A 25,958-nucleotide genomic window follows, 5' to 3' on the forward strand; every position below is an offset into this window, starting at 1 on the left:
CCTGGAGCTCCAGCAGGAGATCAGGGTAGTGCAGCTCAAGACTCCGTCAGTCTGGGTCTCCTGGAGCCGACTGCACCCCCACAGCTGGTACACACAACTGTCTTCTCAGCAAAGAACCCACCTCCGTTGCTGGGCTTGTGAGTGTGCTACCATCTCACCTGTCTGTACCTTCGAGGTGGATATGGTGGGCATGGCTGAAAGTGTCCATCCCTTACTGACTAAGAGCAGGATGAAGCTTTCGAAGGACGCTGAAGGCTGGATGGTGGAGCGTTTCAGAGGAGATGAGGCCAGGTGCTCACACAGGTTGATTAAAGCTTGATTCATCTTAATCCTGAGCTGAAGTTTAAGTACAGCTGTCTGCTTACTACAGTGATATATACACCCGAATGTGGAGGAGGCTTTTCCATTTGTTGCTGAATGCTGGCAGCCGCTCCTGTCGGAGCTGAAGGGGGAGCTGTCCGCTCTTTACTGCTGAAACTTTAACTCCTCCTCCCGCCCACCCATCTACCTGCTATTTTATTTCTAACTTAATAAAGAGGCTTTTTATGTCATTTTCCACTGTCTGCCTCATGTTTGTGCTCCATTATCAAAAACGATGGAAATCAAAATCAACCTTGACCATCAGAGGGCGCTGTGTCCTTCTGGAGCACATTCTCTGGTTAATCCGGGTTAACTGCGATCGCATACCGGACCAGTGGAGACGAGACGCCCACATCTGAGTCTTCTTCCACAAACTTTCATGTCAGAGAAAGATTTTCGAAGAGCATGCGGTGAAAAGAGCTTCTACCGTTTCGTGACGTGATGATTGCAGAAGTTTGAATTTCTTTGAACCTTGGAAAATAAAAGTTATGCTACTGTGAATATATTGATCTCAGGTGTTTTTAACCTTTGACCCTCACCCTTCACCTTAGTTTAACAAAGAATAAAATATTAGACTATTGTAAAACAAATCAGCAGGTACACTAGGTGATTTTGGTGTCATGTGACTGAGTTGAACTAAGAAGGCGAACCCTGGTGTAGTTGGCACACAGTGTGAATTAAATCTTGTTAAAAGCACAGTGAACTGGCTTTACTGGACCCCAAACTGGTTCCTTTAGCGGTGTAAGTGTGAGAAGCAGAGTTCAGAGTGAACAGAGTGTGGCGGTTTGAGTCACGTCCTCCCCCGCCTCAGGGCACGGCGATGCGTGCTGCAGCCTGCATGCTGACACAGACCTTGCCTCCCCTTTGTCTCCTCTGCTGCTTTCATGGACTCGTTGCTGTCTCAAAGCCACTTTTGATGGTTCTCTTCCAAAAGAAGTCACATGATCACCTGTGCAGTCAGAGACGGTCGGATGACCTCAGTGTTCATCTGTGCGCTCTGCTTTTATTCACACATCAACTGATATGTTTTCACTTTGCTGCTGTGTTTCGTGTCAATAAAGCTTCTTCGAATATGAAAGACTCAAACTCCTCCCCCTCCACCTGAAACCAGCTGAGACAAGGACGAGCGAGGTGGGGGAGGGAGGAAGACAGGGTAGGAGGAGAAAGAAGAGGAGCAGCAGAGAGAGAGAGTCAGTCCAAGGAGGAGAACAACAGCAGGAACCGACTCACCTGGACTTCGCAGCCAGGTGAGCATGTGTGTGTTTTGAGTTAAATTAACTGATTATCTACAGGCCGCATTGTCTCTTTCTAGATAACGGCGTCTGTCAAATACCAGCACTGTGGCTTTAAAGTTCTACAGTTCTTTACAGAACCCGGTTCTTAAGCTTGCATGAGGACTTTTACCTTAACTGTGAATAACATGTTGGTATCACCAGTCTGATTATGTATAAATATTCCATTTCTGTAAATGATCCAGGTTTAGGTTCTTAGTAGAACTCTTATGAGACAGAAACAGGAGGAGAACCCTCGCAAAGGTTCCTCATGGTACTATAACCCCTGTGGTTCTGAGTGATCCTGCGTTCATATAAAAGTGTTCTGTATAGAACCTTGCAAAGAAACCTGCAGAAAGAATAACTCTGCAGAGACAGTTCAGGTTGAAAGGGTTCCACTCTAAAACTTTTACCTAAGAACAACCTTCACGTTACTCGGGGTTCTGCAGAGGCTCAGTCTGCTGGTTTGTCTTTATTCAGTCCTTATGCAGCTTTAAAGACTCAGAACACACATGTTAAATCAGACAATATTTGAATGGAGTTTGGTTGTAGCAAAGAAAAAAATTCTGTTTAAAGTTTGGCCTCACACCTGACTGTGTGTGTGTGTGTGTCTGGTGGGGTAAACTGATCTTCATGAATGGTGGTTCGGTGTGGAAGTGTAACTGACCTGGGAACACCTGCGTGTGTCCCTGATGGTACACTTCCGACTCTGACTTAAAAAAACACATTAACACACACGGCCAATGAAGAACCATCAGTTAACCAAGAAGCCAGAGGGGTTTGAACCTGGACCTTCATATCGTGAGGCAACCATGCTAACAGCTATAGTGTTTGGTTGCTCTCTGTTGTTGCTGAGGAGCTTCAGAGGTGAGTGGGTGTGAATCAGTGGAGATGTGTCGTAGACTGATGTCTCAGTGTTTTCCTCCTGCTTTCACTGCAGACTTTGCCATATCCAGGCTTTTACACTTGGAGACACACAACCACTCAAGCCTGTGGGCAATCTAGAGTCACCAGTTAACCTAACCCCACTAACAGCATGTGTTTGGACTGTGGGATGAAGCTGCTGTGAGGCCACAATGCTGACCACATAAAAGTAAAGAATCTAAAATAAAATACAAGAAAATAATGACAGTTATTAAAAAAAGCTGAGTAGGATATTTTTTAAAGATGTCCAAAAAGTGTTCAAAACCAGCAACAGACTCTTTACAGAAACTGGAAACACTGCAGCTTACCGTGTTTGTTGGGAGCAGTGATGGTTATAAAGTATTGAAACAAGTGCAAAAATACAGCTCATAAGGTGGAAACTGAGTTTCACGTTTTTAATGACCCTGAAAGTGAATCTATGCTGTGAGCCGTTTCATCCTGCAGCTCCGTGTCAGCTTGGTGAGGATCTTCAGGAAGAGTTCCTCAGGCTTCTTCTTTGAAAGTTTCTGCCTTTTGTTCTCGGTCAGAATGATCTCACACTGCTTCAGTTATGGTGAGGTCCGGCTCTGATCACTCCCATGCTGAAACAGGAAACTGCTGTCAGTCAGATGTTTCCAGATTTTCCTGCATGATGGATCATCAGTTTATCAAAGATCTCCAACACCACTGACTGAACTGCAGCTGAAACTATGACAGAGCCTCCACCGTGTCACAGATGGCTGCAGACTCTGTGAAAATGGTCAGGTACAAGGACTGAAGATGAGTGAAAAAGTCCAAAGAAAAACTTTGAAAGACTCAGAAGGCTGCAGGATTCTTGCTCATGAGCACTAAAACGTCAAGGAAGCCAAAAAAGCAAAATATGAAGAAATGAGGGGCATGTCGACTTCTGCACAGTACAATAGTCAGTGCAGTTTAACTTTCCTTCATTCCAAATGGTAAAGGTTTATATCGTTTTGTTTGAGCTTATCATTTTTATGGTGCTCTTTAGATTTAATCTTCTTTATTTTGCCTTTGTTTTATATTTAATTTTGTATTACTGTTTTTATAAATTTGTATGCTACATTTTATTTTCATTAAGGTTTTTCTGTTAATTTTATATTTTTGTTTTTATTAATTTTTTATTTTCTTTATATTCAATTTTATATACATAACATTATTTTATTGTATTTTCGGTGTAGTTTAATTTCGCTTTTTATGATTTGTTTGTTTTTTTTAATTATAGTTTTTAAGTTTTAAAGAAATTTTATTTCATTGTTTTAGTTTATTTGAAATGTTTTCTTAAATGTGTAAAACTTTTAATTTAACATTTTAATAATTTTTCTTTAGTTTGTTTTTATTTTTATTTATTTTAATTTCATAAATGAGTTGTGAACATTAACATATACAAATTATACTTTTTAAAGAAGTCGGTAGCATTAAAGTTGTGCTCGAACATGCCTACATGGCTATGTGTAACTGGGTCACCTGACTTCTTGCTGTGATCTGTCATTGTTCCTGCAGCCACTGGGGGGCACTGTCTCTGGTAAGCCTGCCTGTGCATGGGGATGAGTGCAGTTCCAGTCAGACGAGGAGCCGTGGCGGAACTGTCTGGTCATGTAGAGACAGTTTCCTCAGGTATGTCAGCGAGCCAGCCACACCCTGAAAACACAGCTGCTAAAAACACCTGGAATCAGACCAGCACCAACAAAAGCTTCGTTCACACATCTGCAAAAAAGAGTTTTCCTCCAAATCACGTTGAGGTGTGCACACAGAGAATATCACAGGGTTCAAAGGTCACGGGGATTCCCAGAAACAGTAAAACGGTAACTGCTCAAACATCCTGGACAGTTTAAGAGGCCAAAGTTTAGCAGGAAACAGTCAGCTGACTCTCACTGGAGGTAAACTCGTGAAGGAAGAAGAGATGCCGCTGAAAGCTGAAGCTGATTTTACCCATAAGACACCAGGATTTTTTAAACGCGCGCATGGAAAAGCAGCAGCTGTTCGGGGTGGTGCAGAAATCAAAATGTTAATATTCACGGAGAGGTATTTACATTTTATGAATGGGATTACATCGATTGTTTTGAACCCTTTCATCAAGCGCAGGATGAAAGCTTCCAGAAAGAGCACCCCCTATGGGAGAACGGCAGGTGGGTCATGACAGAGCTCCACAGTGGAATAATAGGGAGTTTATATTCTCCATTTGTATTTTGCTTACGATGTGGCGCAGACCACACAGCTCTGGATTCACCCCTCCCTTCGTTATACCTGCAGACAGTGTGTCTGTATCTCTGAGCCATCTTCAGGAAGTGTTCTCCAGACATGTTGGAGGACAAACTTCTTCTGTGGATGCTTCAGTAATGCTGAGCTCCAGGCTGGGTGGAGGCTGGTTCACTAACCTGATACAGTGACAACATCTGATTGGAGGAGTGCTCTGTTGCTATGGAAATGTTTAAATTAAATTGCAAGCTACACAGACACACACACACACAGGTGAAATGCTGCCCCTGGGTTAGTTTTATTGATATATCACAAATTCATAACAACAGAATCTCAGGGTACTTTATATTGTAAGGTAAAGACCAATAATACAGAGAGCTCACCCCCTATGAGCAAGCACTTTGCCGACAGTGGGAAAGAAAAAATCCCTTTTAACAGGAAGAAACCTCCGGCAGAACCAGGCTCAGAGACGGACGGGGAACAGGACAAAGACATGCTGTGGAAGAGAGCCAGAGATTAATAACAAGTATGATTCAGTGCAGAGAGGTCTATAAACACATAGTGAGTTAAGAAGAAACATCCAGTGCATCATGGAAATCCCCCCGCAGCCTACACCTATTGCAGGATAACTAAGGGAGGATTCAGGGTCACCTGGTCCAGCCCTAACTATATGCTTTAGCAAAAAGGAAAGTTTGAAGCCTAATCTTAAAAGTAGAGATAGTGTCTGTCTCCTGTATCCAAACTGGAAGCTGGTTCCACAGAACAGGGGCCTGAAAACTGAAGGATCTCCCTCCCATTATACTTTTAAATACTCTACTAAGCCACCTGTACAGGTTGGTAAGGCCTGTCTGTGTATGTACTGGGTCAACCATTGGCTCCACCCCTTGCCTGAAACATAAACAGCTGGAAGGTGAAAGCTGATTAACAGCTCCTCCTCCTCCTGTTTGCTGAGAGGGTGCGGAGGAGGATGTGGAGCAATCTCATCCGGTCAGTCAGAGGAGGAGAATAAATGATAATGGATTGGATTTATATAGCGCTTTTCAAGGCACCCAAAGCGCTTTACAATGCCACTATTCATTCACTCTCACATTCATACACTGGTGGAGGCAAACTACGGTTGTAGCCACAGCTGCCCTGGGGCAGACTGACAGAAGCGAGGCTGCCATATCACGCCATCGGCCCCTCTGGCCAACACCAGTAGGCAGCAGGGTAAAGTGTCTTGCCCAAGGACACAACAACCAGGACAGAGAGCCCGGGGATCGAACCGGCGACCTTCCGGTTACAGATACGCTTCCCAACCCCCTGAGCCACGGTCACCCCATGATGATGATATTTGATAAAGAAGAGGAGCAGGCTCTGTGCCTCATCATCTCTCTTGTTCCCTTTAGGCTTAGGTGGAGTCATCTGATCAGCAGCAGACCAGACCCGGTTTTACCTGAGGTGGAGAGACACCAACTCACACACAGGTGAGACAGGTGTGTATGTGTGTGTGTGTGTGTGTAGCGCTTTGCTTTCAGACCATTTGGGGACACTGTGCTCGGTCCTCACTGGTGTGATGTGTGATGAAGATGAAACTGGTGACACGTTTCAGTTGTTCATCCAGGTATGATGAAGGCTGCACACACACCCTGCTTATTCTTCAATTCAAACTTTATTAACACAAATGCAAAAGAATGCATCAATGAAAACAAACGTGACATAAAATAATTTTTATAGCAGCAGAGTGTATTATTATTGCTGTTGTTTAATAATGATGATGCAATTTAACACGGTTAAACACTGAGTATGAATCCTTGTCCCCAGTTGGGCGTTTACATCCATGACACATAAATAGAATTACAAGTAAAATTTAAAAAACTTAAAACCACAACAGTCTAAGAACCAAATCTACAATAAACACACACTAACCAGGAAAACAGAACTACCAAAAATAAACAAAGTTAATAAAACTGCTGCTGCTCTGACTTTCAGCTGGCCGTCATCACTGTGAGAGGTTTAATACGTGCCCATGCTCCGCTGTAACCAAGGTCACTGTTGAATTTCACTTCCCACAGCTCATTTCATTTAAATTCTTATCCGGTTGTTCAGTCTGACGTCACTAGCCGTGTCTGGGTCTAAACTCCGCTGCAGGTCCATATATCAAACGATCACTATGGCATTACTGAGAGTTGAAAAACTGTCTAAAGTCTTTCATCTTTAATAAAATGATCAGCGTTCTGCTCTACCAGGTGTAACAATTGAGTTTAACATCCAGGCATCCATGAAAACGGAATTTATGACATTTAACGGAGTTAGAAGTTAGCAGGGAGTTAGCTCGCTAGCTTCTATCTAAATACAATATAGCATGTCCTGACTGCGGGGTTTTGGAAACAAATTCAAACGTACAGCTCTGCTATCACTTCCAACATAAATGAAGACAGAAAACTAAACAGCAGTGACGTTTGTAGGGTTACTGAAGTTGGGCTAGCTGGTGTATAATGGTGTGCTACGTGACCGCTAGCGACACAGCTATGTTAGCATAATATAAACAAGCTAACTTTTTTTCCACTCGATAAAAGTTAACGTGAGTGTTCTCGGTGGTCAGGAACAAATGTAATCGCATGGCAGGATGCTGTAAAAGGACCAAACTTCAGCCAGGAGAAAAACTGAGATAATCCATCCACAATACGAGGTTAGTCATTCATATACTGCTGCATGGGCTGGGCTGTAGTTACATCCTAAGGTTTTAAAAACTGAGCTTAAATAAACGATTAGTGGTAATAAAAGCCGAGGGAGGTCAACAGTGATCACTGACTGTTGTAGGAGCTTTTTGAGATCAAATAGAAGAAAATACATAACATTAATCATGTTAACAACACAAAAGCCATATTAAACGCAGACTACTTTAGACCCGGAAGTAGGATTCGTCGCGTCATCACTGAACAACCGGATTGTTTAATTTTATTTTCGTTTTTAACAGTTTTCATGCTCCATTCATCCATCATCATCCACCCATCAACCAATCCATCCATCCATCCACCCACCCACCAATCCATCCATTCACCACCCACCAATCCATCCACCCATCCATCATCATCCATCCATTCATCCACCCATCCATCCACCCACCAACCAATCCACCCATTCCACCCATCCACCTATCCACCCACCGACCAATCCATCTATCCATCCACCCAGCCACCTACCCATCCATCCATTCACCACCCACCCATCTATCCACCTGTAATGTTCTTATTCCTCTATGAATAAAACATCAAGAATTGCTCCTGGTGCTAGCTTCAGCTAGCTGTTTATTATTCTTTCTACAACGATCACTTCTTCTTCTATTCTGTATATCTTATTGATTCCAGAGCGCCCCCTGTGGGTAGCTTCAACCATAGCAACTATCATTACATCCCCTTTCCAAACAGTGTTATAATAAGCACAATTACAAAGAGAACTGTTACTCTGTAACATCTGAACATTCTTGTCTAACATTCAACATGTTATAAATTGTGCAACAAACTACATTCAGTAGTGTTCTTTTTTTTTTTATAACCAAAAGTTGTAGCACAAGTCAAACAAAATAAATCCAAATGTATACCTTACATCTTCCAGAATGAACCAAATGAATCCCATACAGCCCTCAAGCACATTAGAACTCTTCACCTTTGACAACTTGAACAGTCAATAACACATAACTCAGCAGGTCTCAATTAAGTGTGAACAATTACTATTCTAAATGAATTATTATCCGTTATTTACCTGTGATTTATTATTATTAGTATTTTTTAACAATTCTTTACCACAACAGTTCACACTTGTTCTATGAGCCTCTCTGTAGGTTTCTTAGGTCTGGTAGACCTTCTCAGTATCTCAGACATTGGGGAAGGTGAAGGAGGCTCACTGTGGTGCTCAACAGGGTTAGCACCTCGTTGTTCAGTTCCAGTCTCTGTGTCCTGATGTTTAACATCCTGTGTCTTTAACAGACTTCTCCGGTTTCTTCTTAACACTTGTCCATTCTCTGTCTGAACAGCAAACGATCTGGGCCCTACTTCGCTGAGAACTGTTGCTTTTTTGTCCCAGAAATCTGGACCTGCAATCCTCACAACATCTCTTTCCTGAAGCGGTTCCAGACGCCTTGCAGTTTTGTCATAGTTCCTTTTCTGTCTGTGCTTGAGTTTCATCCTTTTGTCAGTCAGCTTGTTGTCATGTGCATTGTCATTTTCCTTGGAAATGTGTGGAAGTGTGGTGCGGAGCTTGCGATGCATGAGTAGCTCAGCAGGTGATGCCCCACACTCCAGGGATGAAGCTCTGTAGCTTAGCAGAGCCAGGTAAGGGTCGGTCTTACTGTCTCTTGCTTTTTTGAACAATCTCTTTACTATTTGGACTCCTTTTTCTGCCTGTCCATTCACTTGGGGATACAAGGGACTAGAGGTGATATGTTGAAATCCATATTGTTTTGCAAAGTCACTAAATTCTCTACAGTCATATTGTGGACCATTGTCACTGATGACACACTGTGGAATTCCATGTCTGGCAAAAAAGCCCTTCATGTGTGTGATGACTGACTGTGCTGATGTACTGGAAAGCTGTGCCACTTCTGGATAATTAGAATAGTAGTCAATCACCAAAACATAGTCCTTGCCATCCAGATGAAATAAGTCCGTGCCTACCTTTTGCCATGGTGCAGTGGGTAGATCTGCTGCCAGTATTGGCTCTTTTGTTTGTTTATAGTGATGTTTGAGACATGTTTCACATTTCTGTATCATCTCCTCAATATCCCTGTTGATGCCTGGCCAGTAAACTGCTTCTCTCGCTCTCCTTTTACATTTCTCCACTCCAAGATGTCCTTCATGGATACGCTGAAGCATGTCCTTCCGCATGGATTGAGGAATGACAATCTGGTTTTGTCTCAGCACCAGCCCATTAGCCATGCATAAATCAGCTCGCACAGAGTAGAACCCTGGACAGACTCCTTTTGACCACCCATTCTGTATAAGGTGGGATACTTTCTGCAGCACTGAATCTTTTGTTGTCTCCTGTACAATTTGCTGCAACATGACATCTGATGCTGGGAGTGAGGCAGTTACCATGTTTACATGTGTTTCAGCCTCCTCGGCTGTAGTGCTGACTAACCTGTCACCACTTGGTGCTGGCGCTCGGGATAAAGCATCCGTGAGTACGATATATTTCCCAGGCGTGTAGATCAGCTCAAAATCATAGCGCTGCAACACCATCATCATGCGCTGAATTCTGGGTGACATGTCGTTGAGGTTCTTTTTTCTGATCGAGATGAGAGGTTTGTGATCAGTCTCTGCTGTAAAGGTTGGTAATCCATATACATAGCTGTGAAATTTTCCACACCCAAACACTAAGCCCAAAGTCTCTTTTTCAATTTGAGCATAGCGTTGTTCAGTTTCTGTCACTGATCTGGACGCATATGCTACAGGTTGCCACTTGTCTTTGTTCCTTTGGAGCAGAACTGCTCCTAAGCCATCTTTTGAGGCTTTGATGAATGTCAGGACCGGCTCTGTAGTTACAGTTTCCTTCAATTTTTTCCACTCTTTCTCATGCCGGGCCGTCCACTCAAACACTTTGGTGTCCTGTAGCAGCTCCCTTAGGCATGCTGTCTTGGAGGTAAGATTAGGAATGAACTTACCCAGAAAGTTGATCATTCCCATTGCTCGCAAGACACCTTTTTTGTCAGTGGGTGCTGGCATATCCAATATGGCTTGTACCTTTGACTGATCAGGTTCCACCCCTTCACTTGTAACCTTATCTCCCAAGAAGGTCATCTCTGAAACACCAAAGAGGCACTTGTCTCTATTCAGTTTAAGTCCATTCTTGTTAACTCTCCACAAAAGTTTCTCCAGCCTTTCATCATGTTGTTGCCTTGTATTTCCCCAGACTACGAGGTCATCTATGTAGACTCTGGTGCCTTCCAGCCCTTCGATCAGGGACTCCATTGCCCTGTGGAAGATCTCTGGTGCTGATTTAATTCCAAATGGGAGCCTCAAGAAACAGTAACACCCAAATGGCGTGTTAAAGGTAGTGTACCTGCTGCTTTCTGGGTCTAGCCTCAGCTGCCAAAATCCATGTGATGCATCCAGTTTGCTAAAAAACTTAGCTCCTGCCATTTCACTCATTATTTCCTCTCTCTTAGGGATCTGATAATGCTCTCTTTTAATATTTTCATTTAGATCTTTAGGATCAAGGCAGACTCTTAAGGCACCTGTATTCTTTTTCTTGACACAAGTGATAGAGTTCACGCAGTCTGTGGGCTCTTCCACTCGTTCAATGACACCCATTTGAGTCATTCTTTCAAGCTCTTTTTTCAAACTTGTCCGTAATGGAGCAGGCGCTCTCCTTGGGGCATGCACCACAGGCACGGCATCATCCTTGAGCTGGATTTTGTAGGTGTAAGGCAATGTTCCATGTCCTTTGAAGACTGAAGGAAATTTACTGATAATGTCTGAACTTCCTTCATGCCCTTGGTGTTCCACTCTTTTCCCTTGTTTGGCTTCTTTCATGGTGTCAGTATTAATCTGATAGATCCTCTTTACTAGTCCCAAGTCCTCAGATGTTTTATCTCCTAAAAGTGACTCGTGTCCATCAGGCACGATGGTGAACAAAATGTTATGCTGTTTGCCTTTAGCTGTCACTTTAAGTCTGCATCCTCCTTTTGTTTGTATTGGCTGGTTATTGTAGGCCCTCAGCGGTGTGACTTTCTCTGTAAATCTTCTAGGCTTCTCAGTCAGTGCCTTGAAATCCTTCTCGTTGATCAAGTTAGCTTTGGCCCCTGTGTCAATTTTAAATGTTACCAATGTCCCATTGACTTAACAGTGGAGCAGTCCATTTATCATCTGTGACTGAACTAACACTTTGGCCAGTGTTATGTCTTGAAGACTGTGCATTGACATCTTCTTCATGTGACACCATCTTAATGAAAAATGTTTCACTTAGATCATCACTGTGTCTTCCTGCACAGTGTGTATTTTTTGTCCCTTGTTTTTGGAGAGACACATTTTTGCATAATGGTTTTGTCCTTTACATTTTGCACATTTTTTTCCATATGCGGGACATTGTTTTGGTCTGTGTTTCTCTCCACATCTCTTGCAAGTGAACATTTCATTGTCACACGTTTTGTTTCTGTTGTCGTTGTTTTTGAATTTACTCCATGGCTTTCTTTTAATTGACACTGCATTCACTGCCTCATTTTCTTGTTGCGCTGCTCCTTGAACAGGCTCTCTAAACGTCAGTACATGTTGTCGTGCTAGCTCACTGGCTTGACTTATCTTTATAGCACTTTCCAGCATTAGTTCTGTTTCTCTCAACAGTTTCTCTCGGAGCTTCTTCTCATTAGTTCCAAACACTATTTGATCTCGTATCATAGAGTCTCTGAGATCACCAAAATTGCAGGACTGAGCTTTGATCTTGAGGTCTTTGAGAAAAGTATCAAATGACTCACCCTGATGCTGTAAGCGTGAGCGAAAGACGTATCTCTCGTATGTTTCATTTTTCTTTGACAGACAGTGCTCGTCAAATTTCTTCATGACTTCATCAAAGTTATCTTTGTCCTCGGGCTGAGCAAACACAAAAGTGTTGAAGACCTCTATTGCTTCTGTGCCGGCGATGGTGAGCAGTATGGCTATTTTCCTTTCATCTGCCCGTTGATCCACTCCGACAGCTGCAATATACAGTTTGAACTGCTGTTTGAAAGTCCTCCAACTTGCATCCACGTTTCCAGTCAGTTTCAACGGACTTGGCGGTTTTATTGCATCCATCTTGTTGCGTTGCTTCTTATTCTTAACCCGTCTCCTGGTACCATGTAATGTTCTTATTCCTCTATGAATAAAACATCAAGAATTGCTCCTGGTGCTAGCTTCAGCTAGCTGTTTATTATTCTTTCTACAACGATCACTTCGTCTTCAATAGCAACTATCATTACACCACCCACCAGCCAATCCGTCCACCCATCTATCCATCAATCCATACATCCATCACCCATCCCGCAGAGGGCACTCCACCTTTTCCGTGGCCACTGAGTTGGAGATGCAGATTTTCATTCCAGCATCTTCACACTGAAATGTAAACTGTCCCATAATGAGCTCGAGGTGTTAGCCTGTAGCAGAACAGACATCCTGAAGTCACCAAAGTCTCCACCTTCACCTCCATTAATTTACTGCACCGGAATTTCTATCCATTAAGTTAATTCGTTCATTAGTCTTTTTAGTTATCAAGTTGTAGAGGTCATTCATCTGGATGAACATCTCAGAAGATCAGATCAGGTTTTGGAATAAAAACACCTGAACCAGAGCCAAGTGGGAATCTGAGTTTCACCAGTACTTCATCAGTACTTCCCCAGTACTTCATCAGTACTTCCTGATATTGACAAATTGTCCTTTTGGCTAGGCGTTCAGTGCCGAATACCATTTGATATTTTGTTTTGTTTTGTTGAAACGGGTCGTCCTTCATTTATATTTCAACCTAAACTCTGAAACTCTCACATTAGATCACATCGTCTTAAGATATGATAATGATGTCGCCAAACAGGATTTCTATTTTCCTTCTTTTCCGAGCTGGGCTACAGGAGGATGCTTGTGTGACTGCTTTTAATTCTCGTAAAATCTTTATGTTCAGTAAATTTGAGCTTGGGATTGAAAACCAGTACTAAATACTAAAAACCATAAAATCTTTTTTTTATTCAGTAACTTGATTGTAAAATGTTCCAGTGGACAAACATACAGAGACTTTTCTATAAGATGATTATGTCTCAGGCACAGAAGGACATTAGGACTGTCTGAATGTGCAGGTATGGTTTCTGCTGCCTCACCAGGTGATGTGGCAAAACACACATGACTGCCTAATGAGCATAGAGCTGGCAGCTGGCCAGCGACTGATGTCAAAACATCTATTTTGGTTCACAGGAAACATGTTTTGGTTGTAGTTAATGATCATAACCTTGGCATGCAGGAACTAATCCACGGATCAGATTGCAGTGACACAAGAATCCAGATTAATGTTGGATTAACCTGAAAGCAACGTTCTGATGACACAGACAGCATAGTTTCGTGTAAAACAAAAGCACAACCCTAACCTCCCAGGCTATAACTCTGGCTTTTTTTTTTCACTTTTAGATTATAAATTACAGTCAACCAACCACTTTAATAATAATAATAATGGATTGGACTTATATAGCGCTTTACAATGCCACTATTCATTTACTCTCGCATTCACACACTGGTGGAGGCAAGCTACGGTTGTAGCCACAGCTGCCCTGGGGCAGACTGACAGAAGTGAGGCTGCCATATCGTGCCATCGGCCCCTCTGGCCAACACCAGTAGGGTAAAGTGTCTTGCCCAAGGACACAATGACCAGGACAGAGAGCCCGGGGATCGAACCGGTGACCTTCTGGTTACAGATACGCTTCCCAACCCCCTGAGCCACGGGCGCCCCCCACTTTATTAGGTACAGCTTTCTACTTAACTGGTTGGAGCTCCTTTTTCCTTCAGAGCTGCTTTGACTCTTCATGGTTCAGATTTACAAGCTCAACAGGCACCTGGTGTGGTCTTCTGCTGCTGTAGCCCATCTGCTTCAAGGTTCAGAGATGCTATTCTGCAGTCCTTGATTGTAACGAGTGGTTATGTGACCTGTTTTCTCTGTTCCAGACCTTCTCTGTAAACTCAGAGATGGTTGGTGGGAAAATCCCAGCAGGTTGGTGGATTCTGAAAGAACTACGCTATATTCAAAGTGACTTAGGTCACCTTTCTTCATCATTCTGATGCTCAGTGTGAATGCCAGCAGGTTGTGTTGATCATGCCTAAATACCATGATGGTTGACGATGCATATGCACTAATAACGATCGTATGAACCCAGTGCCGTGGCTGGTGAATGTATACAGAGTCATGGGAGCAGACTTAAAAGCAATTGTTTTGAATGTGAAGTTCAGATGGATGGTAAATGTAAAGCTTTAGTTCAGGTTTTTCTTATTAGCATGTGCTGAACATTTAAGCCTGGAACAGTTGCCCACCAAAATAAAAGCATGCTGTGTTTAGTAACGGTTACAGGAGCACTGGATTCATTCTGAACAACAAAGCCTGATTTAAAAACACAGGTTGAGCCGATAATCACAGCTCCGAGCTGGTGGCCAGTGCCATGAGCACATCAGAAAATGTCAGTTTTTGTTGTTCTGAATAAAGTTTCAGCAAATCGAAGCTGCAGAGTGACTCAGAGTCAGTTTCAGGTCAGCGCCCTTTTACTCATGCAGCCAGGTGAGATTGTCACCTGGGCTGTTTGGTCGGTTTCTGAGAGGGAGGGTGAGGTCATGTGACTCTGCTCAGGTAACTCACCTGAGCAGGAAGAGGTGCTGTCAGTGCTCTGACTCCCTGAGTGTGAATGTTTGCAAGACGTCCATCATGTCGCCGTCTGATTGCCAGTATTGTTGTTGTTGTTTCCCTCAGCTCTCACTACCCGGCTTGTGCCTCTGCCTCTACGCCTCCGTGCTGATGTTCCAACGCAGGAAGAAGAAGCACAGGCTGGAGATCTCGGCGCCACAGGACTTCCAGCACCGCGTCCACACGTCGTTTGATGTCACCTCGGGATGCTACGTGGGGCTGCCGCCGCAGTGGCAGAGCGTCATCGACACGCTGAAGAGGCCACGCCCCCTGGTGGACCCCTCCAGGATCACCAATGTTGAACTAGGACCCAAAAAGGTGGGATGGATCATTTCAATAATCTCTCAAGGCTGCTGTAAATGTAATGGACCTGTGTCTGATGATCAGGTACCAACGCCAGCATGATGACGGATCAGTCGAATGTATTGATTGTGTATTTGCGTGCGCTGGTCCAAGCGGTGCGTCTCATTGAACATCAGAAAGCTGATGAAGAAGCTGATTTATTGATGAACAGCGACATTAACGACAATCACAGCTTTCTGCATAGATCAGAACCAATCTGAAGTACCTTCAGGAACTTTCCTAGAGTCGGGTCCTTCACAGTGACTCTGCTTCCTCGTCATGGATCACCATGTAAAAACGTCTTTACTGTATCAATACTTCCTCGGGCACCGGTTTAGCTCAGTGGGATGAGCAGGAGACTATATGCCATATGGCTGACAGCCGACGGCATTTAAAACAAAGGAATCTGAATCTTTCAGCTGCACCACAAACACAAACTCTAAATCCCAGAATAAACTTCCTCATTCCTTCTGTCTGCAGCAGCAGTCTGAAACAAGGTGTTTAATCTTTAGTTCAATTTGATTAGTACCAACTCAAAACTCTGGAGTACTTGGAGTTTTTTCTTCTTTAATATTGTAGCTGTAGTTCATCAGCGAGTACTCATGTATTATATACCTGAATCACCCGCAGTTCACGCTAAGCTCACCTGGTAAACCAGTAAAGCTAATGTAAACATGACATCGTCAGTCATTGTTTTTGTTCTCTGGTAGGTAAAACTTCTTGTTAAAATGATGCTGATGCATACATGAAAACATCAATACATAAACAGGTGAGCAACTGTGTACTCACCCATTTTAAAAGGTTTAAATGGTAAATGGCCTGTATTTGTATAGCGCTTTTCTAGTCCCTAAGGACCCCAAAGTGCTTTACACAACCTGTCATCCACCCATTCACGCACACATTCACACACTGGTGATGGCAAGCTACATTGCAGTCACAGCCACCCTGGGGCGCACTGACAGAGGCTGCCGAACACTGGCGCCACCAGGCACTCTGACCACCAACAGTAGGAAACGGGTGAAGTGTCTTGCCCAAGGACACAACGACTGAGACTGTCCAAGCTGGGGCTCGAACCGGCAACCTTCCGATTACAAGGCGAACTCCCAACTCTTGAACCACGATCGCTTAAAGCAGTGGTCCCCAACCCCCGGGCCTCGGACTGGTACCGGTCCGTGAGTCGTGTGGTACCGGGCCGCGAGAGTTGAGGCTCAGGTCTGAAATGTATGGTTTTCAGGGTTTTTATCGGTTTTCAGCGTTATTTTGTTATCGTTTTTATCGTTAACTCGGTTTTCCTGGGTCTTTTCACGTGTGTTATGAATAAATCTTCTTTTTTTCGGTACCGGTACTAGTTTTATTTTGTTGTATTTATCCGCGACACCTTAAAGGCCGGTCCGTGAAAATATTGTCAGGCATAAACTGGTCCGTGGCTCAAAACAGGTTGGAGACCGCTGGCTTAAAGGGCAGGCTCACAACATCACTTTCTCATCTATTTATTTAGTTGATTATTAAACATTGATTTTAAATGGCATTTCATATTTTCAAACCAAAAATACTACTACTGCTACTAGTAATAATAATAATAATAATGATATGAAAAGTTGAAAAATGCTTCAGCAGATGATTTTGGTTGAAATCATTCTTTTTTATGTATCCAAACAATAATTTTTATTTGTTTTTCTTCTGGAGATCACCTCAGATATCTTACAGATTTAAGGGTCATGGTATTATTATTATTATTATTATCATTATTATTATTATTATCATTTTTATTATTATCATTAATATTTGTACTAGTAGTCGCAGTAGTAGTAGTGGCAGCAGCAGCAGCAGTACTAGTAGCTGTAGTATAGTGCTCAGAGTTCAGGGATGAGTTCCCTGTCCTACTACCAAGAGAGTTTCGGATGATGTGAGAGTACCAAGAAGGTGTTTGTGTATCTGGACTGAGGAAAGAGGATGAGGAGACTAGGTGATGGAATAAGGAAGTACAGAAGGTATTCAAAAGAAGATATTAGCAAAGTAAAAGGGGGACAGTCAGAGAGATGAAGGAAGTAGGCAGATGTACAGCAAAGAGAAAAAAGAATGGGCTTATAGTGAGCTGTATGTAAGGAAGACAGAGTGAGTAAGAGCAGAAATGTGCTAACGATTGAAGACACTGCGACGAGAAAATGGAAGAAGGACTCTGAGCTGATCAATGTAGAAAATGAGAGAGAGAAGGACAGATGGACAGTTAGTGAGGACCTCAGGAAGTGCAGAGGATTAGAAAGGAGGAATCAAAGGCAGGCAAATGACGCACCTGTGCAGGTATGGGGAGGTCTAGGAGAGGGCGGTGGGTGGTGAGAGGATGATGAAAATGAAGAACAAATCTACCGGGTCTGAGAACATGGTGATGTGCAGTACAGAGGGATGAAGCCGATGATACCATGAAGACACAGGAACGAGGTGTCCAAGGTTAAATCGATAGGTGAACAAGCAGCAGTGTGCATTCATGCTGAGGAAGAGCTCTGCACATGTGATGTTTGCTCTGAGAGGGTCGATGGAGAAGGTCAGGAGGAGCTTCACTGAGTCTTTGTGGATCAGGGAAAGCAGATGATTTGCTGCTAAGAGAGGACGTGTGGTCCTGTGAGGAAGTCTATAAGGGTAGTGCAGCAGTGTGGTGGTGCTCTGAGCCGTTGGAGTTACTTTGATTTGTTTTGGTTTCTTCTGCAGACCATCGTTCGTGGCAGCTTCATCGGCCATGGAGACTACATCAGTCATGTGATCTCTGAGTTGACTCGTATGTCGGTCAGCAGTTCCAACTCTCTGCGCCGGAGCAGTCCGTCGGCACGGAAACGTGCCCGATCGATGGGCCGGCTGGGAGAACTGGCCGAGGACGAGTCGTACCAGTACGAGGAGCTAGGTCACCGCGGCGGCAGTGTGAAAAGTGGTGGGAGCTCTACCTACTGGCAGGACCGGATACGACAGGTGCGCAGCGACAGCAGCAGCCCCAAACTGAATGGGGCCCTGCAGAGAGCCAAGTCTACCTGCCAGGTGGATTCCTCGTCTGAAACCACACCCCTTAAACTAGACAAACCTCAGAGGACAGGTGAACCAAGTGGACTGTACGCCCGCAGTGAGGGGGCGGAACTAAGAAATAGGACAGCTTCCTACACTGTGGAGACCAATAGGCACCAGGTGAGGCTAAGACCAGCTGTGGGTCACCTGCCTGACCTGCTGTTCTCATCCAGAGAAAATTCAAGAAGACCGCATTCGTCCTACGACCTCCAGGTGAAACTCAGTGTTTGGATCACTTCCACCATTTTAACAAATTCATTAGAATGAGTCTGCTGAGGACAGACCAAACCATGTGAAGCTACACAAACTAACATCAACACATCTGATTAGAACAAGTATAGGAAATGGCTCGATACAAAATGCAGATATATTAGCTTAGGATAAATACAGACTATAGAAATGTAAATAGCTAGCATAGCCTGACCTGAACAGGAAGAAACCGCTAGCACAGAGTAGCATAAAAAGGGGAAACACCTGAAGCTTTAACTCAGTGTCTCTTCTTTTTCTCCATCAGCTGGCCTCACCCTCCTCCCGCCTCCTGCCTCCTCCTAACAGCACCAGCAGTCCCATCATCACAGGTAGAGCTGTATTTCAGAGGCTGCCTCGCCCATCCTCTGCCTTTAATGCTCCTATCAAATCTCCAAACTTAACAACTGAGGACAGCCCCTCCCAGCCCCACTCTCCCCCAACCGGCTCCCCAGGTCACGCAGTCGCCTCCAACCAGCAGGCGGGGTCCGATGGCGGTCCTCCAAAGGTGACCCATGAGCAGTTCAAGGAGGCACTACAGATGGTGGTGGACCCTGGCGACCCGAGGATGACTTTGGAGAACTTTGTGAAGATTGGAGAGGGGTCCACAGGCGTGGTTTGCATCGCCCGGGAAAAGTACAGCGGGAGACAGGTGGCTGTGAAGATGATGGACCTCAGGAAGCAGCAACGGCGAGAGCTGCTCTTTAATGAGGTACAGGTGTGGTGAGGTGGGTGAAGATCTACCTGTTTGCAGTTTGACTGATCTTCACTTCATATGTCTCAGGTGGTGATCATGAGGGACTACCGGCACCAGAATGTGGTGGAAATGTACCGTAGCGCTCTAGTGGAGGATGAGCTGTGGGTCATCATGGAGTACCTGCAAGGTGGCGCTCTAACCCACATCGTCAGTGAGACCAGGTGAGCTGGAAGTCTCTCAGGTGTGTCGTCTGGGAGATGTTCTCTGTGTTCATGGGGCGATCGTGGCTCAAGAGTTGGCAGTTCGTCTTGTAATCAGAAGGTTGCTGGTTCGAGCCCCGGCTTCGACAGTCTTGGTCGTTGTGTCCTTGGGCAAGACACTTCACCCGTTCCCACCTACTGGTGGTGGTCAGAGGGCCTGGTGGCGCCAGTGTCCGGCAGCCTCGCCTCTGTCAGTGCACCCCAGGGCAGCTGTGGCAACAATGTAGCTTGCCATCACCAGTGTGTGGATGACTGAATGTAGTGTAAAGCGCTTTGGGGTCCTTAGGGACTAAGTAAAGCGCTATACAAATACAGGCCATTTACGATGATGTTTCTGCGTGGTTCAGGTTGAACGAGGAGCAGATAGCGACAGTCTGTGAGGGGGTCCTGCGGGCGCTGTCTTACCTGCACTCTCAGGGTGTGATCCACCGAGACATCAAGAGCGACTCCATCCTGCTCACCCTGGACGGGAAGGTAACACCCTTCTTCTTCTTTGTGACACATCTTTGACATTTACAGAACTTCTTAAAAATTAAACCTGGATTATCAACAGATACAGAGAATTCACACAAACTTGTGTTTATCACATAATGAGTACCCTAAACCCAAAAATGCCTAATGACGACCATCTCTATCTTTTTAAAGTTTGACATTACAGTTAGGCAAAGCTGAGTGTTTGTGAGTTTTTATTTCTAAAATATTATAAATTTTATAAATTATAAATACTAAAAAATACTAAAATAATTAAAGACCATTTATAATCTCAAAGATAGACATGTACCAATATATGTCTGTCTTTGTCTGATTGATAAGAGGTTTCTAATCGTTTCCATTAGAGTTTGTATGACTGCCAGTACTACTTTACAGTAAGGAAAACAACTTCTGCTGATAACGAGGATCAGGCATCTTTTTTCCAGATTATTTATGTTATTAGTTAGTCAAAACTCAAATGCCAACAAACTCAATAAACTGATCTGCAAGGCCAATAAAATGTGTTATCCAAGTTAAAATGGCCATGAAACATTATATTATAAAAGCCAGTCTAAATCATGAAGCCCTGATGTCAACTGTCCCTGATGTAACTGTGAAGCTGGATTCAAGCTGGAAGTTAAAATTTTTTGGAACATGTTCAGAGTCTAAGGGTTATTTTTGTGCAGCCCCTGGCTTCAACAATGAGTTTATGGTAAAAACAATGATATACTGTCCACTTTCACTCTCTGTGTTATCAGCAGTCAGCGGTTCTTTGTTGTTTGGCTAGCTGCAATGAAATAGGAAATCCACTTGTTGGTTGTCAGAGGTTGCAGAACACTTTATTAATAAGGACAGGGTGGAGGAGAACCTGTTTAAGTTACCAGACGGACAATCTGGAATCCGACACTCGTCTCGTTTCCTCTTCTAGACAGGTGTACCGCGCTGTGCAATCAGCTGACGTCAGCACAAAACTGCTGCTGACTGATTTTTAGTTTCAGTGTCCTTATTTTCCTCTGAGTTATCAGTTCTGTCACTAGTTAGCTAACATAAACTAATGTGAGTCTATTAGCTGCAACCAACCTAGTGACATCATATTCTGTACTGACAGAAGATGGCGCTAAACACATTCTAAAGTTAAACATGTATACCTTAAATTCAGCTTCACAGATAAAGTTACATTTGGCAATGTATGAGAGCAGGGCTCAGTGGTGTACATTATACATGTGGTGTTTCATGTCCACTTAAAGGACAGTCCTGGAAAGCACCTCCCAGCCACTCCATAATGCACTGGCCAGTCACAGTAGCATCCTCAGTGAGAGACTTGAGTTTACCCATAATGCACCACTGAACGACACAGGAAATCATTCCTGCCTGTGGATATCTCTGTACAACTCCTCCATCTAAAGCACCGCACACAGTCCAATACCTGCACACCCTCTGCAGAGAAAATAACCGCCAGTATGAGGGACACCTCAACTTGAACTCTGTCTATATTTAATTTTGTGTATATTAGAGCTATTTGGTAATACAATATTTTGCATTATTTCATGACCTTTAACTTGTTAGTTATGTCCTTGCTGTCTTGGAGAAACTGTGACCACATCATTTCCTCTGGGATTAATAAAGTATTCAGATCCTGATAACAGTGACTAATCAAGCCTCAGTCAGATATGACTGAAATACTGCTGAGTATCGGTCACACAAACAGCTGGAAAAGGATTCTCAGAGGTTTTCTGTTAGTAAATCTATGAAATTCCTTCTTGGATCCTGCTGCAGATCAAACTGTCCGACTTTGGTTTCTGCGCTCAGATCAGCAAAGAAGTCCCAAAGAGAAAGTCTCTGGTCGGGACCCCATACTGGATGGCTCCTGAGGTGATCGCCAAAATGCCATATGGCACCGAGGTAAAGACAGCACATGAAGGATGTTCCTGCCAAATAATTTAATGAGTCGATTAAACCGGTGGAAAAAAGCTGGACAAGTCTTAGGATAAGTCTTAGAGTTAAACAAAAGTCCAAACCTCAGTTTGAACAAGGTTAAACAAATATCACATTTATATTTACAGTAACTGATATTCACAGTTCTCAGTAACCAATCACAGTTTCACATGAAAACTAAGAAAAACATCAAATAGTTACGTTTCTAGGTCTTATTTCAAATTAAAATGGTAAAAAAAAATGGCCTGTATTTGTATAGCGCTTTACTTAGTCCCTATGGACCCCAAAGCGCTTTACACTACATTCAGTCATCCACCCATTCACACGCACAAATTAAAAGCATGCCTTTGAGGTCTGACCATTTCCTGTTTTCAGGTGGACATCTGGTCTCTGGGAATCATGGTGGTGGAGATGGTTGATGGAGAGCCACCGTATTTCAGTGACACGCCCATCACTGCAATGAAGAAGCTGCGAGACGAAGCAGTGCCAAGTGTCAAGAACGTCCAGCGGGTCAGACACACACACACACTTAGTTTTATTTTTATATGGAGTGAGGACCCGAGACCTGAACATGCTTTGAGGACCAACAGACATACATATAAGGGTCCTTCTAAATTTTATCTGTCACATCTTTGTTCTCATGTAAGTTAAATCTGAAAACACAAAATCAGATTTTTTCTGAACATCAGTTACTAAAATGCTAATATGCTGGTTGTGGGTCGTGGGCCCAGATTAGTTGTAGCATTTGATGATGATGTAATCATTCATCCTGACAGTCGTTGATGATGTCACTGTGTTTGTCTCCAGGTGTCTCCCGTGTTGAAGGACTTCCTGGGCTGCATGTTGACCCGTGACACGCTGCAGAGGAGCAGCGCCGCCGACCTGCTGGAGCACCCATTCATGCTGCAGGCCGGCTCACCACGCTGCCTCGTTCCTCTGGTGGAGCAGTACCGCAAACGCATGTCACTCTGCTGAACACCCGAGACCCATCTGAAGAGGCTCGCCCGAACCCAACCCTGATTCCTCCGAAGACATCTGAGACTCAGCTGGGAGACTCTTATTGTGGCTCGGTTGCGCATCAGCTCATCTCTGATTGGCCAGACTTGCTGAACAGCTGTTGGTGCTACTCTGGGGCGAGTGTTTTTTAAAATGGAGAATTTAAACTTTAGAACATTTCAGGCTCCTTCATGTTTTCAAAGATCCTAGTTTATACAGCATTTCAGTAATTTTACAGCCGACGTCAAACCTTTAAATCACAGATCAATAATAATGATCAGCTCAGAGCTGTGGGTGCAGAACAGCTTCAAACAAACAAGTGAAAACAGACACGTTCGTTTCAGCAGAGCCGGAGATGATCCTCTGGCTTCAAGAAGTTTCTCTCTGTATCAGAGCCAATAAACAACCAATAAATTGATCAATGCTGCTCAGCAGAGATCAGCAGAGGGTCAGCTCTGGATTTAAAGCTCTTCATTGGGAAAAAGTTTTACCCCGTGAGGATGATGATGATGAGCTCTTCCTCCCGTCGATCGGTTTATTTTGAAGCTTTGCACAGTTTCAATGTGACTTTGCACAAAAGATGCAGATTAAATTTTTTTATTTAACCTTTTTGTCTTTTTCCGTTTGTCTCTTTGTTGAGTCCTTTAAATATTTTTATTGAAGCTAAAATGGATCCTGACACAGAGAAAATGCCATTGCAGCCAAACGTCCGGTTGCTCCCTCACAAAGTCCAAATTTGACCTGTTACTGATGTTACCTCTTCAGGTGGAAAATCTGGATTTCTAAATTTAAAACGGGGACATGACATGCGTGTTAATCCAGTTACTTTAAAACATCATAACAAGAATCAAAATGAGAAATTACAAAGATTGTTGCTTTAATTAAAAAGATAACAGCTCATCACTCTGTTTTGCTTTGAGTGGTTTCATTCAGCTTTTTTATTACTAAAAAAGAAATAAAGTCCAAGATTTTTATTTAAACAACAGGCAAATGGCCACAGAGTCCTGAAATATTTCCCAGTTGCTCAAGCCTGGTGCCCTGCTCTCAGGGTTAAAAACCTTTTGACGTGCTCCTCATGAGAGAATAAGGGAGCCACTCGCTTACTCAGTGATTAGCTCCTATTCCAAAGACAAAAGTCTGCGCTGATTGATTTACAGGTGTGTGTCTGAGCTCAGTGTGTGTGTGTGTGTGTGTGTGTGTGTGTGTGTGTGTGTGTGTGTGTGTGTGTGTGTATCACGCTGCTTTCTTCACTTCAACTGTTTCTTTTTAAATTCTGGTTGTTTCCTTTTGTTGACACTAACTATATTTCATGAAGCCAGTTTAATATCTTCACAGGCAGAAGATGATCCTGGTCTCTAAATGCAGGTTCTGGTTTCTGTTCCTCGGATTTAGTCTTGGGTGTAAAATGCAGTTTTGAACATCCACGTGCAAATCTGCTGCACTGATGATGTTCTCAGAGATGCTGAATCATAATTAAAAGGCCTCCCTCTTTGCAGACTATGTGGTAAGTTCTGTACCTAAAACTAAAAATCAGAGTCTTTGGAGTTTAACGTTTTATCACTTTTAGACAAATAAAAGTTAGAAATGTTCAGATTTGATTAAAAGCATCCAAAGTTTATATGCTAAGTGGCTCAAAGTGGTTTTAACTGGCTTCATTTTTCAGCACTGGGTTTTTCAGCACAACAAACTGTTTTCATTTTTATTCTTCCTCTTTCAGCTGAAACTGTGGATTTAAACATCATGAACGCTGCTCAGTCTCAGTGTTCCAGTTTCACCTACACACATACATTCAAACAACCTTTGTAAAACATTTAAAGCCCTTGTCTCTTCCTGCAGTGTGAGTGTTGTCCTTTACAACCCTCCGTAGCTCTGAAACAAACTCAGTTTCAGGACCTCACTTTGGGAAAAACAAGTCGGATATGATTCCTGTTGGGTTTCCTCTGGTTCAGAAGTTTCAGAAGGATTATTAATCTGTTCATTTTCAAGATCACTGAGGTTCAGAGCGAGTCCTCGTGCTGCTGCCAGCCGGCCGTTCGTCCTCATGCTGCAGATAAAAACTGATTCCAGAGACTTGGGTTTCTATTTGGAGGCAGAGGAGCCTCGACTGCCACAGATAAAGAGACGCAGACACTCGAGCCCATCACAGCTCGCCTGCATATCACAGATTAACGCGACCCGAGTCCAGAGGTTAAAGCAGCTGAAGGACTTTGGCTCATGCAGTTCATGTTCAGTCACACTGAAGTTGCGTTTCTCAGTTTCACTCTCAGCTCTGATTGCTGCTGTTCAGGAAACACGAAGGCTTTTGTAATTATTCGGTGTGTCACACTAACAGCATTGAGGTGATGTTCAGATCTTTAAGCTGCTCTGAATGGACACATTACAGTCCCATCATAATCCCTGCAAAGCATAATGGGAAATGTGGGCTAAGTGGACCTATATGAGCTCAGTTCACTGAAGATTTAAGTTGTGAAGGTTTTTGATATTTTTTATCTGGTCAGACCGAACAGATGAGACATCCTGAGACTTTAAATGACTTTAAATATTAAGTTATTAATTTTGTGCATTTCTGTAATTTTATGTTTCTCATGTATCTCCTCCACAGGTGATGAAATTAAGATGATTAATTTCAAAAGAGTTTGCATGTTCTCCCTGGGTTTGCGTAGGTTCTCTCAGGTCCTCCCATAGTCCAAACACATGCAGTTTCTAAATTTCCCATAGGTGCGAATGTGAGTGTGAATGGTTGTCCTGTAACACAGCAGTCTCCAACCCCCGGGCCACGGACCGTGAGTCGTATGGTACCGGGCCGCGAGAGTTGAGGCTCAGGTGTGAAAT

General features: G+C 43.5%; 1 protein-coding gene across 8 annotated transcripts; it reads left to right on the forward strand.

Moving 5' to 3' along the window:
* Positions 1-1,433: 1,433 nt before the first annotated feature.
* On the forward strand, positions 1,434-25,150 carry pak6b (p21 protein (Cdc42/Rac)-activated kinase 6b). 8 transcript variants are annotated; one of them, XM_080883505.1, is made up of 14 exons: positions 1,441-1,607; positions 4,056-4,169; positions 6,140-6,226; positions 8,767-9,064; positions 9,578-9,733; positions 9,844-9,908; positions 15,195-15,446; positions 18,177-18,734; positions 19,036-19,479; positions 19,552-19,685; positions 20,072-20,198; positions 21,972-22,097; positions 22,506-22,640; positions 22,938-25,139. In XM_080883505.1, exons 7-14 carry the CDS (start codon positions 15,240-15,242, stop codon positions 23,103-23,105), a joined length of 1,899 nt encoding a protein of 632 aa, XP_080739631.1. In that variant the 5' UTR covers positions 1,441-1,607; positions 4,056-4,169; positions 6,140-6,226; positions 8,767-9,064; positions 9,578-9,733; positions 9,844-9,908; positions 15,195-15,239; the 3' UTR covers positions 23,106-25,139. The 8 variants fall into 8 exon arrangements, with proteins under 8 accessions (XP_080739636.1, XP_080739635.1, XP_080739631.1 ...); XM_080883504.1 differs by having other exon boundaries at positions 6,140-6,217; XM_080883506.1 differs by lacking the exon at positions 9,844-9,908 and having other exon boundaries at positions 6,140-6,217.
* Positions 25,151-25,958: the final 808 nt, after the last annotated feature.

This window comes from Rhamphochromis sp. 'chilingali' (genome assembly GCF_963969265.1).
Source record: "Rhamphochromis sp. 'chilingali' genome assembly, chromosome: 5".
Classification (NCBI taxonomy): Eukaryota; Metazoa; Chordata; class Actinopteri; order Cichliformes; family Cichlidae; genus Rhamphochromis; species Rhamphochromis sp. 'chilingali'.

Coding starts and splice junctions, on each gene's coding strand:
- pak6b (XM_080883505.1), top strand. CDS start 15,240: ATGTTCCAACGCAGGAAGAAGAAGCACAGGCTGGAGATCTCGGCGCCA. Junction 15,447..18,176: donor TTGAACTAGGACCCAAAAAG/GTGGGATGGATC, acceptor TTTCTTCTGCAG/ACCATCGTTCGTGGCAGCTT. Junction 22,641..22,937: donor GTGTCAAGAACGTCCAGCGG/GTCAGACACACA, acceptor GTTTGTCTCCAG/GTGTCTCCCGTGTTGAAGGA.